This window comes from Oncorhynchus kisutch, linkage group LG26 (genome assembly GCF_002021735.2).
Source record: "Oncorhynchus kisutch isolate 150728-3 linkage group LG26, Okis_V2, whole genome shotgun sequence".
NCBI classification, from domain to species: domain Eukaryota; kingdom Metazoa; phylum Chordata; class Actinopteri; order Salmoniformes; family Salmonidae; genus Oncorhynchus; species Oncorhynchus kisutch.
The window spans coordinates 798,802-816,408 of record NC_034199.2 but is presented as its reverse complement, the minus strand read 5'-3'; the positions used below and the strand labels follow the sequence as shown (position 1 = coordinate 816,408).

At 41.3% G+C, this 17,607-nt stretch overlaps 1 protein-coding gene across 3 annotated transcripts in view; it reads right to left on the bottom strand.

Annotated features, from left to right (window-relative positions):
- The window catches only part of tbc1d4 (TBC1 domain family, member 4), a 128,874-nt gene that overhangs the window by 31,383 nt on the left and 79,884 nt on the right, over window positions 1-17,607 (bottom strand). The window contains exons 12-13 of one of the 3 annotated variants that reach the window (XM_020462295.2): window positions 11,681-11,916; window positions 9,916-10,068 (exon numbers count right to left, since the gene is read on the bottom strand). In XM_020462295.2, coding sequence (XP_020317884.1) covers window positions 9,916-10,068; window positions 11,681-11,916 — 389 coding nt within the window. Of the gene's footprint in view, window positions 1-9,915; window positions 10,069-11,680; window positions 11,917-12,298; window positions 12,411-17,607 lie in introns of those variants that run through there. The other 2 variants (XM_031805589.1, XM_020462296.2) reach the window with 2 other exon arrangements.

Below are 17,607 nucleotides of genomic sequence, written 5' to 3'. Positions count from 1 at the left end.
TGAGAGAGCGAGAGGGGGGCGAGAGGGAGCAAGAGAGGGAAAAGGAGGGAGATAGTGAAAGAGAAGAGGAGTGGGCATGCCACAAATACAAAGGCACGTAAACAAACACCCACACACTGATTGTAGTATACACATGCAGTCTCTCTCTCACACACACACACACACACACACTTAATCTCAACATTGAGACAGACAGATGCTAATCAACAGAATCTCCCGGTCTGTACTGCAGAAGGGTGTGTGATTAAACCACCAAGACAAACCAAAAAGGAACACTTCTCACAACAAACAAAACCTTGATTGAAGACTGATTCACACATAAATATTGATTAATAAAGCAGAAATTAGTACAATAGATCCATAATTAGTACATAAAACAAAAGCAAACACCAAGACAGAGGCAGCCATTGTTACATGGATGTTTGGATCATTTCCTTTGGAAAGAAGAAGTTGAGTTTGATGGGAGAGAGGAGAATAGGGATAGGAAGCTGATTGATCTATTTCAAGACTAAGATTCCGTCTGAAATGGCAGCTTATTGTGCAAAAGTAGTGCAATATATAGAAAATAGGGTTCTATTTCGGACACACCCTATGTTTCTCAATTGTTTATCACACCAAAGGTTAAAGCCAAAGTCTGAAACATGTCCCTACCATCAAAGAGCGGGCAACCAACAAGATAAACTGTCTTTAAATGTCAAAGAAATGTAGACATGACCTGAAAATGTCTGCGGTTAACACTAGACAATACATTTCAAAACATGTAACCTTGCGTAACCCTGGATCAGATGACAATTGATACTCGGATTAACAAGATACTGTCTAGTCATGAGGCACTTACTTCACTGCTTAAGAGACCCGAGTAGAGAATAACAGGAAGCGACCTCATAGAGCGAGGTCAGGGCTACGGGGACACTTTTGCTGAGACGGTGGTGGTGCCCCCACATCCTATAACAGTGTTGCATAATTTTGGGAGGTGGTTCGACTTGAGATTGTAGTGAATCTCTGGTTTCCATGTGGTCAGGAAGTGAAAAAACTCCCCATTCCTTAATGATTACAATCATACCCATAACATGATGCAGCCAAAACTATGCTTGAAAATATGAGAGAATGAGAGTGGTACTCTCATAATATGTTGTATTGGATTTGACCCGAACATAACACTTTGTATTCAGGACACATAGTTCATTTCATTCCCACCTTTTTTGCAGTATTACATTAGTGACTTCAAATCAAATTGTATTTGTGCTTGCAAGCCCCTAACCAACAATGCAGTTTTGAGAAAAAAAAAAAGTTAAGATATATATATATTTTTTAAATTAAAGAGTGACAATAAAATAACAAGGCTATTTACAGGGGTTCCTGTAAAGTCACTATGCATAGATAATAAACAGCGAGTAGCAGCAATGTAAAAAGGGGGTAGGTCAATGCAAATATTCCCGAGGAGCCATTTAGCTGTTTAGACGTCTTATGCCTTGGGGGGTAAAAACTGTTGAGAAGCCTTTTGGACCTAGACTTGGCGCTCCAGTACCGCTTTCCATGCGGTAGCAGAGAGAACAGTCTATGATTAGGGTGGCTGGAATCTTTGGCAATTTTTAGAGCCTTCCTCTGACACCGCCTGGTAGAGGTCCTGGATAGTAAGAAGATTGGCCCCAGTCAGGTACTGGGTCGTGCGCACTACAGGAGGGGACTGAGCACGCACCCGAGGGGCCCCCGTGTTGAGGATCAGCGGTTACCTACCCTTACCACCTGGGGGCGGCACGTCAGGAAGTCAAGGATTCAGTTGCAGAGGGAGGGGTTTAGTCCCAGGGTCCTAAGCTTAGTGATGAACTATGGTGGTCTGCTTGAAACATGACAAGAGCAAACATCAAGACACAGATGCAGCCACTGTTACATGGATGTTTGGATCATTTCCTTGGGAAAGAAGAAGTTGAGTTTGATGGGAGAGAGGAGAATATGGATAGGAAGCTGATTGATCTATTCCAAGACTTTGGCTCTGTCCGAAATGGTAAAAGTAGGGCAATGTAAACCGAAAATGAGGGTTTCAGTCAGTATTCTTCCGTTTGGGTTCTAATGAATACATCCCAGGAGTAGGCCTCCTAGACACATTTTGCATTTTCCTCATTAAAGGTTAGGATTGGGGAGGAGACGCTGATCCTAGATCTGTACTTAAGGTAAACTTTATTCCGCAGCCACCTGGTAACCACCTGAGACTACTGAAGCTGTGAACTTATCTTTAACTGGGTGATGCTAGGTGTGCTAAGATTCAGTATTGCTACAATTAATTAACAGCTAATTAACTAGCCTTGGCTGTAACATTAAGAACTCGAGGGCCTGAGGGATTTGACTGTTGAGAGAGAGCAAAAGAGAGTTCAGTGGAGTAACTGATCATCAGAAGACGAGTCCATGAGGCACGATTCACATTTCAGAATGGAAATGGAAACCTTTTTGAAAATGTCTAGATGTGTCACCTCCTGTGGGGAATGTAGATGTTAAATGGAGCTGGGAGAATTTAAATGTTCAGAAACAGAAAGTCTGAACTTGTCCAATAAGGAATGCCTGTTTTCGTTTTCTTTTCTGTTGTACAACATGTAGATGCGGTGTGACCTAATGAACTGCACCCAGGAGAGCAAAATGAAGGAGGCAGATCTATTCACAATCAAACCCTTTTAGTGCGCTATAGACATAATACAGGTGGTGCAGGGTAAAAGGCCTCCATATTTGGACTTTGGACCCTCCAGATGAGCTTCAATGCCATACAACTCTCCTACCGTGGCCTCCAATTGCACTTAAATACAAGTAAAACTAAATGCATGCGCTTCAACCATTCGCTACCTGCCCGCCCGTCCAACATCACTACTCTGGACGGTTCTGACTTAGAATATGTGGACAACAACAAATACCTAGGTGTCTGGTTAGACTGTAAACTCTCCTTCCAGACTCACATCAAACATATCCAATCATGCTGCCGAACATACCCTTGTAAAACCAACAAAAATCTCTGAAACTGGAAACACTTATCCCCCTCACTAGCTTTAAACACCAGCTGTCAGAGAAGCTCACAGATTACTGCACCTGTACATGGCCCATCTATAATTTAGCCCAAACAACTACCTCTCCCCCTACTGTATTTATTTTTGCTCCTTTGCACCCGTTTCCACTGCAAATCAACCATTCCAGTGTTTTACTTGCTATATTGTATTTACTGAGCCACCATGGCATTTTTTGCCTTTACCTCCCTTATCGCACCTCATTTGCTCACATTGTATATAGACTTGTTTTTCTACTGTATGTTTGTTTTACTCCATGTGTAACTCTGTGTTGTTGTACATGTCAAACTGCTTTGCTTTATCTTGGCCATCTTGTAAATGAGAACTTGTTCTCAACTTGCCTACCTGGTTAAATAAAGGTGAAATAAAAATAAAAATAAATAAATATTGCATCACCCAGGTGGGTACTAGATAGTGATGTTGGATAGGGTGAGTTAACCCAAAAACCAACTTAAGAGACAGTAAAAGGATCCATAGACAACATAGAAACCACCTTTAAATATCTAAACCCTAAACAAGTGAAATATATCATTTAAATTGATTAGACATGCACAGTCATAGCTAGTGTTTCAAGCATGTAATAAAACATATGAATAGTTAATGGTTTAAGCAAGAGGCTTCAAGAGATAGGCTACAACTCATATCACTGCATAATGAGAAACAGAAATGTCCAGAATAGTGTTACATGGGATGGACTCTAGACTCTGCAGAATGCGTTGATGAAACACAGGGTTGACAATAGGGGAGTTAAGCTGGGAATATATACAGTTTTGGTTAAATATAGGAGTGTGAAGATTAGCATCGACATGCATACAAAACAAGACAAGGAGCATATCAGCACCCACCCCTACTTCAGAAAAAAATGGTAGAATCCAACAATAGAAACAACATAAACAATAAGATTTTGCCATTACAAAAAAAGGGTGAAAGATGAAAGTACAATGCTTTCAGAAGGTATTCATACCCCTTATTCCACATTTTGTTGTGTTATAGCCTGAATTCAAAATGTATCAAATATATTATTTTCTCACCCATCTACACACAATACCCTATTATGAGAAAGTGAAAACTTTTTTTGAAATCTTTGCAAATGTATTCGAATGAAATAAATGAAATACAGACATCTCATTTACATAAGTATTCACACCACTGAGTCAATACATGTTAGAATCACCTGGAATGTACAATATTTGCCCGTTATTCTTTAAAAAAAATCCAAGCTCTGTGAATTTTCTAGCAATAGATTCTCTAGCAGATAACATTCATTGTCTTCTTCGTAAGCAACTCCAGCGTATATTTGGCCTTGTGTTCTAGGTTATTGTCCTACTGGAAGGTGAATTCATCTCCCAGTGTCTGGTGGAAAGCAGACAACCAGGTTATCCCCTAGGATTTTGCCTGTGCTGAGCACCATTTCGTTTCATTTTAACCTAAAAAGCTCCCTTGCCAATGACAAGCTTACATTACCCATAACATGATGCAGCCACCACCATGCTTGAAAATATGAGGAGTGGTACTTAGTAATGTGTTGGATTTGCCCAAAACATAACATTCAGGATATAAAGTTAATTTCTTTGATACATATTTTGCAGTTTTACTTTAGTGCATTGCAAACAGGATGCATGTTCTGGAATATTGTTTATTCTGTACAGGCTTTCTTTTGTTCACTCTGTAACTTAGGTTGGTATTGTGGAGAAACGACAGTGTTGTTGATCCATCCTCAGTGTTCTCCTATCACAGCCATTAAACTCAGTAATTGTTTTAAAGTCACCATTGGCCTCATGGTCATGGCCATGGCCTTCCTCTCCAGCAACTGAGTTAAGGGCACCTGTATCATTGGGTATATTGATAGACCATCCAAAATGTAAAGTTAACACATCTACCAATGACTACCTCTCTGGTCTTTGTGGTTGAATCAGTGTTAGAAAATCAATGCTCCACTGAGGGACAGATAGGGGTACAAAGATGAGGTAGTCATTAAAAAATCATGTTAAATACTATTATTGCACACAGAGTGAATCCATGTAATTTATTATGTGACTTGTTAAACACATTTTTACCCCTGAAATTATTTAGGCTCGTCATAACAAAGGAGTTGAATACAGTGGCTTACGAAAGTATTCAACCCCTCTGCATTTTTCCTATTTTGTTGTCTTACAACCTGGAATTAAAATGGATTTGGGGGGGGGGGTTTACACAACATGCCTACCACTTTGAAGATGCAAAATATGTTTTATTGAGAAACAAACAAGAAATAAGACAAAAAAAACGGAAAACTTGAGCGTGCACAACTATTGACCGCCCCAAATTCAATACTTTGTAGAGCCACCTTTTGCAGCAATTACAGCTGCAAGTCTCTTGGGGTATGTCTCTGTGAGCTTGGCACATCTAGCTACTGGGATTTTTTAAATTTTTCAAAGCAAAACTGCTCCAGCTCCTTCAAGTTGGATGGGTTCTGCTGGTGTACAGCAATCTTTAAGTCATACCACAGATGCTCAATTGGATTGAGGTCTGGGCATTGAAAAGGTAATTCCAAGACATTCAAATGTTTCCCCTTAAATCCCTTGATTGTTGATTTAGCAGTATGCTTAGGGCCATTGTCCTGCTGGAAGGTGAACCTCCATCCCAGTCTCAAATCTCTAGAAGACAAACAGGTTTCCCTCAAAAATATCCCTGTATTTATAGCCATCCATCATTCCTTCAATTCTGACCAGTTTCCCAGTCCCTGCCGATGAAGAACATCCCCACAGCATAATGCTGGTGTTCTTAGGGTGATGAGAGGTGTTGGATTTGCGCCAAACAGAGCATTTTCCTTGATGGGCAAAACCCCCAATTTTAGTCTCATCTGGCCAGAGTACCTTCTTCCATATGTTTGGGGAGTCTCCCACATGCCTTTTGGCGAACACCAAACATGTTTGCTTATTTTTTTCTTTAAGCAATGTTTTTTTTTCTGGCCACTACCATAAAGCGCAGCTCTGTGGAGTGCACGGCTTGAAGTGGTCCTATGGACAGATCTTTGGTCTCTTTGTTGCCGCTCTGATTAATGCTCTCCATGCCTGGTCTGTGAGTTGTGATGAGCAGCCCTCTCTTGGCAGGTTTGTTGTGGTGCCATATTCTTTCAATTTTTTAAATAATGGATTTAATGGTGCTCTGTGGGATGTTAAGAACAGGTGTATATATACTGAGATCATGTGACACTTAAATAAAGTCCACCTGTGGGCAATCTAACTAATTATGTGACTTCTGTAGGTAATTGTTTGCACAAGATCTTATTTAAGACCTTCATAGCAAAGGGGGTGAATACATATGCACGCACCACTATTTTTTTTTCAACAAGTTCTTTTTTTCAACAATCTCAATTAGAATCCATTTTAAATTCAGGCAACAACAACAACAATAACAACAATATTTTGCTGCAAAGAGACAGAATCCCCAGATCCTTTATTCTGGTATTGCCCCTATGTAGCTTGTTTCTGGTCACAGGTTCAGGAATGGTTTAAAATCACCACATTCACTTAAAATGAACCTTATAAATAGCAGTGTAAGGTGATTTGGAAAGCCATAGTCAATCAATCAATAGTACAATAATACGCAAAGGAAAGTTTTTCATCTTTAGCTCACAATCTGCGTATACTACAGTGGTTCCTCCTATAAAAGTTGCGTCATACTGTGGCACACCTTGCGGCATTCTGTGGCACGTCATTTAATTCTCAGCCATTTTTTATGTTACTGCAAGTTATTGCTAGTTTGACCACCAGAGGGCATCTTTGAGAAGCATTTGATAGTCTTCCATATTGCAGGCACGTGGGAGACTGGGGTTCAATTCCCCAACAGGGAGGAAGGAGTAGACTGTCCTTGTAAATAAGAATTTGTTCTTAAATTATTCCATGTGTTATTTCATAGTTGTGATGTCTTCATTATTATTCTACAATGTAGAAAATAGTAAAAATATAGATAAATCCTGGAATGAGTAGGTGTGTCCAAACTTTTGACTCGTACTTGCTTAATTAATTAAATTAATATTATGGTGTTTCTATTCCATTAAAAATGAATAACCCTCTGGGTAAATTCAGTCCGTTTCGCTCTCGGAGCATATACTGGATATTTGGACCAAGGAGTACTGTTGATTTGAGCATTCTGGCCTTACAACAGTAGTCAAGCACCCAAGCTAACCTTGGCTAGCTTCCTAGCTACTTCCAGACACAAATGAGACCACTCTGACCATTTTACTCGCCCTAGCACAGCTGGTTAGGCAGTTTTCATGTTATCCAGAGGGTTGGTGACTAACTGTGCTGGTGACTAACTGTGCTACTAACGTTTACTGACACCGTCCATATTCAACAGGTGTTGAGCGAACATAAATTCATTATTCTGCACTCTAGCACACTCAGACGAGAGGGCTCTGAAATCGGTGTAGATAGCCAGAGCGAATTTACGAATGTACCCGAATGTCCATTGAGTACACACAACGACTATACTATTTAGCTAATCTAAGAATGACGGGAATTATCAAGTTAATTAAGGTTGGGTAGTTAATTAGCCTTTAGTTAATATACTGGAAAGTTTGATGTATAACTACTAATGTTAGGTAGCTAGCTAACATGCCGGTACCTACTGCTGTAATGATATGCTATGTGGTTCGTAAGGACTGCGTAGCTAACAAATTGTCAGCTAACATAACGTGTACGGTAACTTATTTGAAAAGTCATTACTTTATTACATTGAGTACCAGGCTACCCCAAGGTTGCACTCTATCGACTCTACGGCTTCAGCATGCTTTTGATTCATAGTCGATAGTGCACTGGACATCGGGGAAGAAGGTTGAGGGTTCGAAACCTGCTCCCTGATTTGTTTCATTTGAAGTCATGCACAATGTGATGATGGCATCTCAGGTAAGCAGCACTGGGCATTCTTCCATCCAACTTCTACATAGCTAGTAGTTAGCTCCTACGATTCAGTATCGGTTCATAACATCCTACTATATTACATAGCTACATACATAGCGTATATAACATTCTACTATATTACGTACAGTTGAAGTCCGAAGTTTACATACACCTTAGCCAAATACATTTAAACTCAGTTTTTCACAATTCCTGACCTTTAATCCTAGTAAGAATTCACTGTCTTAGGTCAGTTAGGATCACCACTTCATTTTAAGGAAGTGAAATGTCATAATAATAGTAGAGAGAATGATTTATTTCAGCTTTTATTTCTTTCATCACATTCCCAGTGGGTCAGAAGTTTACATACACTCAATTAGTATTTGGTAGCATTGCCTTTAAATTGTTTAACTTGGGTCAACTGTTTCGGTTAGTTTTCCACAAGCGTCCCACAATAAATTGGGTGAATGTTGGCCCAATCCTCCTGACAGAGCTGGTGTAACTGAGTCAGGTTTGTAGGCCTCCTTGCTCGCACACGCTTGTTCAGTTCTGCCCACAAATTTTCTATAGGATTGCGGTCAGGGCTTTGTGATGGCCACTCCAGTACCTTGACTTTGTAATCCTTAAGCCATTTTTCCACAACTTTGGAAGTATGCTTGGGGTCATTGTCCATTTGGAAGACCCATTTGTGACCAAGCTTTAACTTCCTCACTGATGTCTTGAGATATATCCACATAATTTTCCATCCTCATGATGCCATCTATTTTGTGAAGTTCACCAGTCCCTCCTGCAGCAAAGCACACCCACAAAATGATGCTGCCACCCCCGTGCTTCTCGGTTGGGAAGGTGTTCTTCGGCCCGCAAGCCTCCCCCTTTTTCCTCCAAACATAACGATGGTCATTATGGCCATCGTTATGGCATCATGACATAATTTTATGGAATTTTCCAAGCTGTTTAAAGGCACAGTCAACTTAGTGTATGTAAACTTCTGACCCACTGGAATTGTGATACAGTGAACTATAAATTAAATAATCTGTCTGTAAACAGTTGTTGGAAAAATGACTTGTATCATGCACAAAGTAGATGTCCTAACCGACTTGCCAAAACTATAGTTTGTTAACAAGAAATTTGTGGAGTGGTTGAAAAACGAGTTTTAATGACCCCAATTTAAGTGTAAACCTCCGACATCAACTGTACCAATAATAGATTACTGAACATAAACTCTTTAATCCCAACCCTCAGCCACTCTCAGCACATCCCACCTACTGTATCACCATAGACCACCCTCGTTTGGTTTCCATGTGCCATATATTCTTAAATTGTGCTGTGATGTTTTACATACATTTTGAACGTTGAATATATTTTAGATTTGAGATTCTTCAAATAGCCTCCCTTTGCCTTGATGACAGCTTTGCACACTCTTGTCAATCTCTCAACCAGCTTCAAGCAGTAGTCTTTGAACAATCTAAATAGAATGAGATAAATATATTTGGATTTGTTTAACACTTTTTTGGTTACTACATGATTACATATGTGTTATTTCATAGTTTTGATGTCTTCACTATTATTCTACAATGTAGAAAATAGTAAAAAATAAAGAAAAACCCTTGAATGAGTAGGTGTGTCCAAACTATTCACAGGTATTGTATATGTATCAGAAAATCTGTAAAAACAAAAAAAAGATGTGTCCTCTGAAGGGAGGGGGAGTGTTGGATGGGTTAATAAAAATACAAAATAATACAAAAACAAACAACAAAATGTGGAAAAGTTCAAGGTGTGTGAATACTTTCTGAAGGCATTGTAGATATAGGGCAGGGACGAAAAGCCACGTGATAAAATATTTAGGTGGACGCAACGAATAACTGCTGCTGCCATCCCACCGACAAAACATGCCCCCCAACCAACCCCTCCTCCCATTTTCTCTGCCATCCCTGGCCGGTAATTCAGGTGTGGTCAAAGCAGGGGGGCGAGCATGCACCCCCTCTCACCTCCAGAGGGTCCTGGTGTCGGCCAAAGGCCCCATGGACCCGAAGGAGCCCTGGTAAAAGCTTTTCAGGAAAGTGGGAGCGGAGAAGGAGGAGGAGAGACTGAAGTTGGACTCGCTCTCCGACACGCTGCGCGTTCTCGAGGTGGGCACGGGGCTGGGATGGTGTTCAAAATAAAGAAACCAAGGTTATTGTGGAATAAATGTGGTCTGGATGCAAAATGAATGTTCATTAAAATAAAGAAGAGTCATGCCATGGGCTGGTGACATTATGATGTTGACTGTGTTTGTAGGGTCTGTTCTGTTGGTTGTGTTCTTTTTGTGTTGTGAAAAGAATGTTCATCAGCAGAAACTAGACCGGATTGACTCGTTTTAAAGGGAATCAAATCTGTTATGGTGGGAAAGCCATTCACATAATATGAAATTGAAGAATGTAAAATAGATGACATTGTTGATGTAGAACAGATGATGGGTGCATAAATGATTTGTCAGTTAGTGACATACTCATTAGTGTGGACTTTCCATGACAGTTAGTTTTAGCGTCTTAAAGCTGAAATCCACATAAGGAGAACAGTGCCACTGTTCACCCCAGCACATTCGTTATTGTTTTATAGATACAATGTAGGAGAGAAGCATCCAGCATCCTGTAAACATAGATCTTTTTTACAGTAAATACTCTGCTGTTCTATCACGTGTGCAATGAAATCCGAGGGAAAAAACTGTGTTAGTTGTTTAAAGTAACTTCCTTGCTGTTGTAAAATGGATGTGACAGTTTCACCATTACGAATTACAGCTTAAAAACAAAACTTTCCATCAATATTTCAATAACAGTAGCTGTCAATGTGTCATTGCTAGCATTAGCCCCTAAAGAACATATTTCACATTCAAGTACAATATGAGGTGCTATTGTATAAAAGGCCCTATGCCAATCTTATTTACATCACAAATAAAGCATGTTTCCTCATCACAAGATGCTGTCTATACACAAAAGTTGACTAGGGCAAATCACCAGGCTAGAATGAGAGAAGCTTCAGAAGAAGATCTGCATCAACACACATAGAAATAGAACAAACAGAATAGTCATTCAATTTCTATGTCTGTGCACGGTGCTAAATTGCCTTCAAAAAGTATTCATGCCCCTGAAATTTTCCACATTTTGTTGTGTTATTGCCGGAATTCAAAATTGATGGCATTTTTTTCCCTTACCCATCTACACGGAATACCCCATAATGACAAAGTGAAAACATATATATATTTTCCTTACCCATCTACACGGAATAGCCCATAATGACAAAGTGAAAACATATATATATTTTCCTTACCCATCTACACGGAATACCCCATAATGCCAAAGTGAAAACACATATATACAGTGGGGCAAAAAAGTATTTAGTCAGCCACCAATTGTGCAAGTTCTCCCACTTAAAAAGATGAGAGAGGCCTGTAATTTTCATCATAGGTACACTTCAACTATGACAGACAAAATGAGGGAAAAAAATCCAGAAAATCACATTGTAGGATTTTTAATGAATTTATTTGCAAATTATTATTTTTTATCCGTTTGGAATTCAGGCTGTAACACATGTGGAATAAGGGGTGTGAACACTTTCTGAAGGCAGTGTAAATGGATAGAACCAAACTATTGGGGCCAGGGTCCATTTGGTAAATTTTTATCTCATTCTAGTCACGTGGGAAGGAAGTGACATAAGGATAACAGGAAGTGAAGTGTGTGGCTTGGTGTCATGGCCTTTGTTTGTTTGTTTGTTTACCTGCTCTGCAGTAGTTCGGGGTTGACAGACTGCTGCCTACGGAGCAGAGCCTTGCTGTGGGTACCAGTGCCCCCCTGTTGGACTCCCTGGGTGGACGCGTCGTTGAACGAGATGCGCTTCTTCACGGGCAGGTGGCTGAAGGTGTGGGCACGTCGCCGGAACTGGAGGGCATCTGGGTCGTCGTCAGGGAAACCAGGGGGCGTGCCTGGTGGGGAGTCGCCGGGAGAGTCGTCCGCCTGGAGGGGACAGTGATGAAGATGAGGATGATGAAGAGAATGATGACTTGCAATGCACATCGGAGACCATTAATATACTTCCTGACCCCATAATGTCTTTGGCATGCAGCAGTTGGCTATACAGCACAAACAGATCTGAGACCAGAATAGTGTTGCATGAGGTGGACTCTAGACTCTGGAGAATGCAGAGGTGCATGCATTGAGGTACACAAAAGTTAGACCAAATGACACTCTAGGATAGAAATCAAACACAGCTAGAATTCAAAACTTTCTGCTATGATACATAACAAATCCTGCAAAAAATCCAATCTGATTCCGAAAACTAAAATACTTGTAATACAACTTCCACACTCCATTCCAAAGCCAACAGATCTGCACTTACCGACTACTAGCAAGTGTCCTCACTCACTCAATACGGTACAACTCCACACACTCCAACTCTCTTAGTCCTATTCCCTGATGCCTCTGTGCCTCCCCATGCTGCTCCACTCATCTATTGTATTCTAATAAGCTGCACCCTGTGACTCACTGCATCACACTACAGGAGGGAAGGCCCTACAGAGCTCCATTCCAAACCAAACCCTCCATCCCTACCCTTACGCCGTCGCCGACTCCCTCTCACACATCTGACATGTAAGAAAAATGCAGGGCTACCTTGAAAAAGATACCTGGCCTCAATTGGTCTCCCCTGCTTAAATAAAGGTTAAATCAATGCTGGTACTCCACATAGCTTGCGTAGAGGTTGGGGTTGGAATTATTCCTATGTTCCTCAAACCTAGTCAGTCCATTCAGCGCTGCCACAGACCAAAAAGGGCATTGGGATATGACTCAGAGGTACGTTTGTTTGGTTTGGGACTAGGCCCGTTTCACATTGTGAAGAGGCTAGTATAGGCCCCTCCAGTTCCAGTGTTGGAGGGCCTGTTTACAAGGAAGTGTAGAGGAAGTATTGAGGCATTGCTCAGCAGACACAGAGCAGGACACATCCCGTCTCTGTTTCCTACCCTGGCCTCTGTGTCCGGAGACCGCCCTCAGATCATAGTAGAGGCCTCACTCAGCTCAAAACACAGGTCCCGAGGCCAGGGGGTAACACACCACACAGAAACATACACAGACACAAAGACAGGCAAAAACATGGACCCACACAAACATGCATGCACACACATGTACACACAGACTCCCAGAGACAAACACGCATGAACACACATGTACATACAGACTCCCAGAGACAAACACGCACGAACACACATGTATACACAGACTCCCAGAGACAAACACGCACGAACACACATGCGCACAGTCAGTCAGCTGTGGGAAAAGGCAACTAAGGTGAATAGAACACATCTGACACCGTCCTTGATTTTGGAGAGGTGTTGCACCGTGTGCTGAGTAACAATATTTTATAACATTTTTTATATGACCGGATAATGAATTAAAGACTGGTAGATCGGGGAGGTATTGTTGGAAATTCTATATTTCTATGTTCTAGGTTGTTCTGAACTGTGAGCGAAGGTGGTAACTTTGCATACTAGTTGTAGGTGCGTGTGATGTACATCTCGTGATGTTTTTACAGGAGAAAGCAAACTCACTCACACTTCTGGGGCATGTGAGGACTCATATGTTTGTGTGTGTGGTCCTACTATGATTTAAAGCAGGGATCACCAACTAGATTCAGTAGCGGGCCAATCTTTTCTTGAGTGGATGGTCAGAGGGCCAGAACATAATTACAAATCATTTGTAGATTGCAAATTGACCGCAAGTAACCCAAACAGATATAACATTTGACTAAAACATTATAATTTCAAACCTAGTTTAGATTTGTATATGTCACGACTTCTACCGAAGTCGAAGCCTCTCCTTGTTCGGGCGGTGCTCGGAGGTCGACGTCACCGGTCTTCTAGCCATCATTGATCCATTTTCCATTGGTTTTGTCTTGTCTTCCTACACATCTGGTTTCAATCCCATTCATTACCTGTTGTGTATTTAACCCTCTGTTTCCCCTCATGTCTTTGTCAGAGATAGTTTGTTATTCAGTGTTGTGTTGGTGTTTGTATTGGTGCACGACGGGTCCTCGTACCCACTTTGTTTACTGTTACATTTAATGTTTGGAGTTATGTTTCGTTTATCGTTATTAAAAAACTCCATTCAGTTTGATTCTCCTGCGCCTGACTTCCCTGCCACCTATACACACACAACTCTGACAGTATACGATCACATATATCTCTTAATTATGCGTGGGAATAGTTTGTAACATATTTACAAAATTTAAATCAGCCTTTTAAGTCCAACAAATATTTTTTTTAGGGCAAAATAAAATCAGTTGGGGTCAGTTGGGGAACTTGATTTATGGTATACATGTACCCTCCCTGTCTCTCCCCGCCCATGCCCATTGCCAAAATGTCTGACGGGGGAGGGGGGGGGGGGATTGGCCAGAGGGTCGACATCACACCCCCGTCCCACATTTTGCATCCTTGTGACACTAGAGTGAACAACTCCGCCATTAAACAACCGTCCAGGCTACGTTGGAAAATACATTCAGGAAAAAAACCTGGGAATATTCATGTCATGTTTGTTTTTTAAACAATCTTTGAGAACTAACAATCACCAAAATAAAAGCTAGACAGTAAGGAAAAAAAAAACAGTAACAGTATCGACATTGTTAGTTCTCAAAGATTGTATTATAAAAAATATATAGGTCCATTATCTTTTCTGCCATGAATATTACCAGGTTTTCCAGCATTATATTATCCATGGCAAAATTTATAGAATTGCAGGAAACAAGCTTTAAAAGTGGAACCTTTTCCCTCAGCTGCTTGGCAAAATATGTAGAATTACAGGAAATGAGCTTTAAAAGTGGAACATTTTCTCTCAGCTGCTTGGCAGAATATGTAGAATTAAAGGAAATTAGCTTTAAAATACACTGCTCAAAAAAATAAAGGGAAAACTAAAATAACACATCCTAGATCTGAAATGAATGAAATATTCTTATTAAATACTGTTTTCTTTACATAGTTGAATGTGCTGACAACAAAATCACACAAAAATGATCAATGGAAATCAAATTTATCAAGCCATGGAGGTCTGGATTTGGAGACTCTCAAAATTAAAGTGGAAAACCACACTACAGGCTGATCCAACTTTGATGTAATGTCCTTAAAACAAGTCAAAATGAGGCTCAGTAGTGTGTATGACCTCCCTACAACGCCTGGGCATGCTCCTGATGAGGTGGCGGATGGTCTCCTGAGGGATCTCCTCCCAGACCTGGACTAAAACATCCAAAAACTCCTGGACAGTCTGTGGTGCAACAGACTGTCAGGTTCAGACTTCAGGTTGGTGGATGGAGCGAGACATGATGTCCCAGATGTGCTCAATTGGATTCAGGTCTGGGGAATGGGTGGGCCAGTCCAGAGCATCAATGCCATCCTGGATGAGCTGCACTACCTGAGCCACTTGTGTGGGTTGTAGACTCCGTCTCATGCTACCACTAGAGTCAAAGCACCGCCAGCATTCAAAAGTGACCAAAACATCAGCCAGGAAGCATAGGAACTGAGAAGTGGTCTGTGGTCACCACCTGCAGAAGCACTCCTTTATTGGGGTTGTTTGCTAATTGCCTAGAATTTCCACCTGTTGTCTATTCCATTTGCACAACAGCATGTGCAATTATTTGTCAATCAGTGTTGCTTCCTAAGTGGACAGTTTGATTTCAGTGTGATTGACTTGGAGTTACATTGTGTTGTTTAAGTGAATGATTACCAGTTTGTGCATTCATCTTAAAATAGCAGGTATGGTAAGTACACTTTTCCTCAATAAAGTAACTATTACCAGTTTGTGCATTCATCTTAAAATAGCAGGTATAGTAAGTGCACTTTTCCTCAATAAAGTAACTATTACCAGTTTGTGCATTCATCTTAAAATAGCGGGTATAGTAAGTGCACTTTTCCTCAATAAAGTAACTATTACCAGTTTGTGTATTCATCTTAAAATAGCGGGTATAGTAAGTGCACTTTTCCTCAAATAAGTAACTATTAGCAAAGTCAGCACTAGAAAACAAACAAACAAATAAAGCTCAGCTCCATGGAAAAATGTGTAGATTTGCAGGAAATTGGTTTAAAATGCTCACATTTCTGTACAGCGCCAACATGGGGGCCTCTAAAATGTAGCCACATGGACAGCCGACTACCAAGCCCCCACCTCAGCCCCTTCTTGCTCTCCCACCTAACTGGCTTTTTCTTTTTCCACAGAAAGATGTGTAGCTATGAAAAGACAACTGACATTTACTCCTGAGGTGCTGATTAATCCAAGATGGCGTAGCAGTCAGATGTCTTTGTCCTGTCGTGTCCCTTGTATATATCGTTTTACATATTTTTTTGTCGCATATCCTTTAAAATATTTTGCTAAACCTCATCATCTAAATACTCTCCTGCAACCCGCCTCACCCAATGTGGCGTGGATCTCCTTTTTTTTCCTAAAGTATTTATATTTACTTCGGATCTGGAATCCCTCAACTGAAGCTAGCCAGCTAACTACCAGATATCAGTCAGCAAACCATTGCCAGCGGTCATCAGCTAACCTTCAGCTCGGAAAGCTCTCGCCAGTTTCGAACAACGTGTCTCTAAGCAGAGCATAACGGACCTGTTATTTTTATCCCCGGATTCCTACCGCAAACTGAACATTTTCATCTGGATCTTCACAACTAGCAACCGCAATCTCCAGATGCTACCACCGAAGCATACTCCAGGGCTACAATATCAGCCTGCTAGCTACCTAGAGCAACTTGGAACCCTACTAATTACACGACTGGTCTATCGACGTCACCGCATGACGAGTCAAAAACAGACTTACCCCCCCCCCCAAAGGCTAACTTTCTAGCCCCTGCTATCTGCTTGCTTGCTAACCCGGTCTGCTAACTGCTAAACTGCCGGGCCCTGATCTGCTAACTGCTAGCTTGCCTGCCCGGTCTGCTAACAGCGAGCCCTGGCTAACTGCTTGCTTGCTAACCCGGTCTGCTAACTGCTAGCTTGCACTGGTCTACTAACTGCTAGCCCATGCTAACTGCTTGCTTGCTAACCCGGCCTGCTAACTGCTAGCTTGCCCTGGTCTACTAGGTGCTAGCTTGTTTAGCTCCGGCCTACTAACTGTTAGCTTGTTAGCCAGCTAACTGTCTGAATCGCCGTGTCCCCAGCCAGCCCAACCACTCACTGGACCCATATGTTTACTTGGCTACGCATGCCTCTCTCTAATATCAATATGCCTTGTCCATTACTGTCCTGGTTCATGATTACTGTCTTATTTCACTGTAGAGCCTCTAGCCCTGCTCAATATGCATTAACCAACCATGTTGTTCCACCTCCTACATATGTGATGACATCACCTGGTCTCTCTCTTCATTACTCAATGCCTAGGTTTACCTCCAATGTACTCACATCCTACCTTACCTTTGTCTGTACACTATGCCTTGAATCTATGCTATCGTGCCCAGAAACCTCCTCCTTTTATTCTCTGTTCTGAACGTGCTAGTCGGCCAGTTTGTATAGTCTTTAGCCGTACCCTTATCCTACTTCTCCTACTAATACAGGTCCTGCAGTTCCTAGCTCCACTCCCACCCCCTAGGTGCTCTCATTTGTTGACTTCTGTAAACGTAAAAGCCTTGGTTTCATGCATGTTAACATTAGAAGCCTAATCCCTACGTTTGTT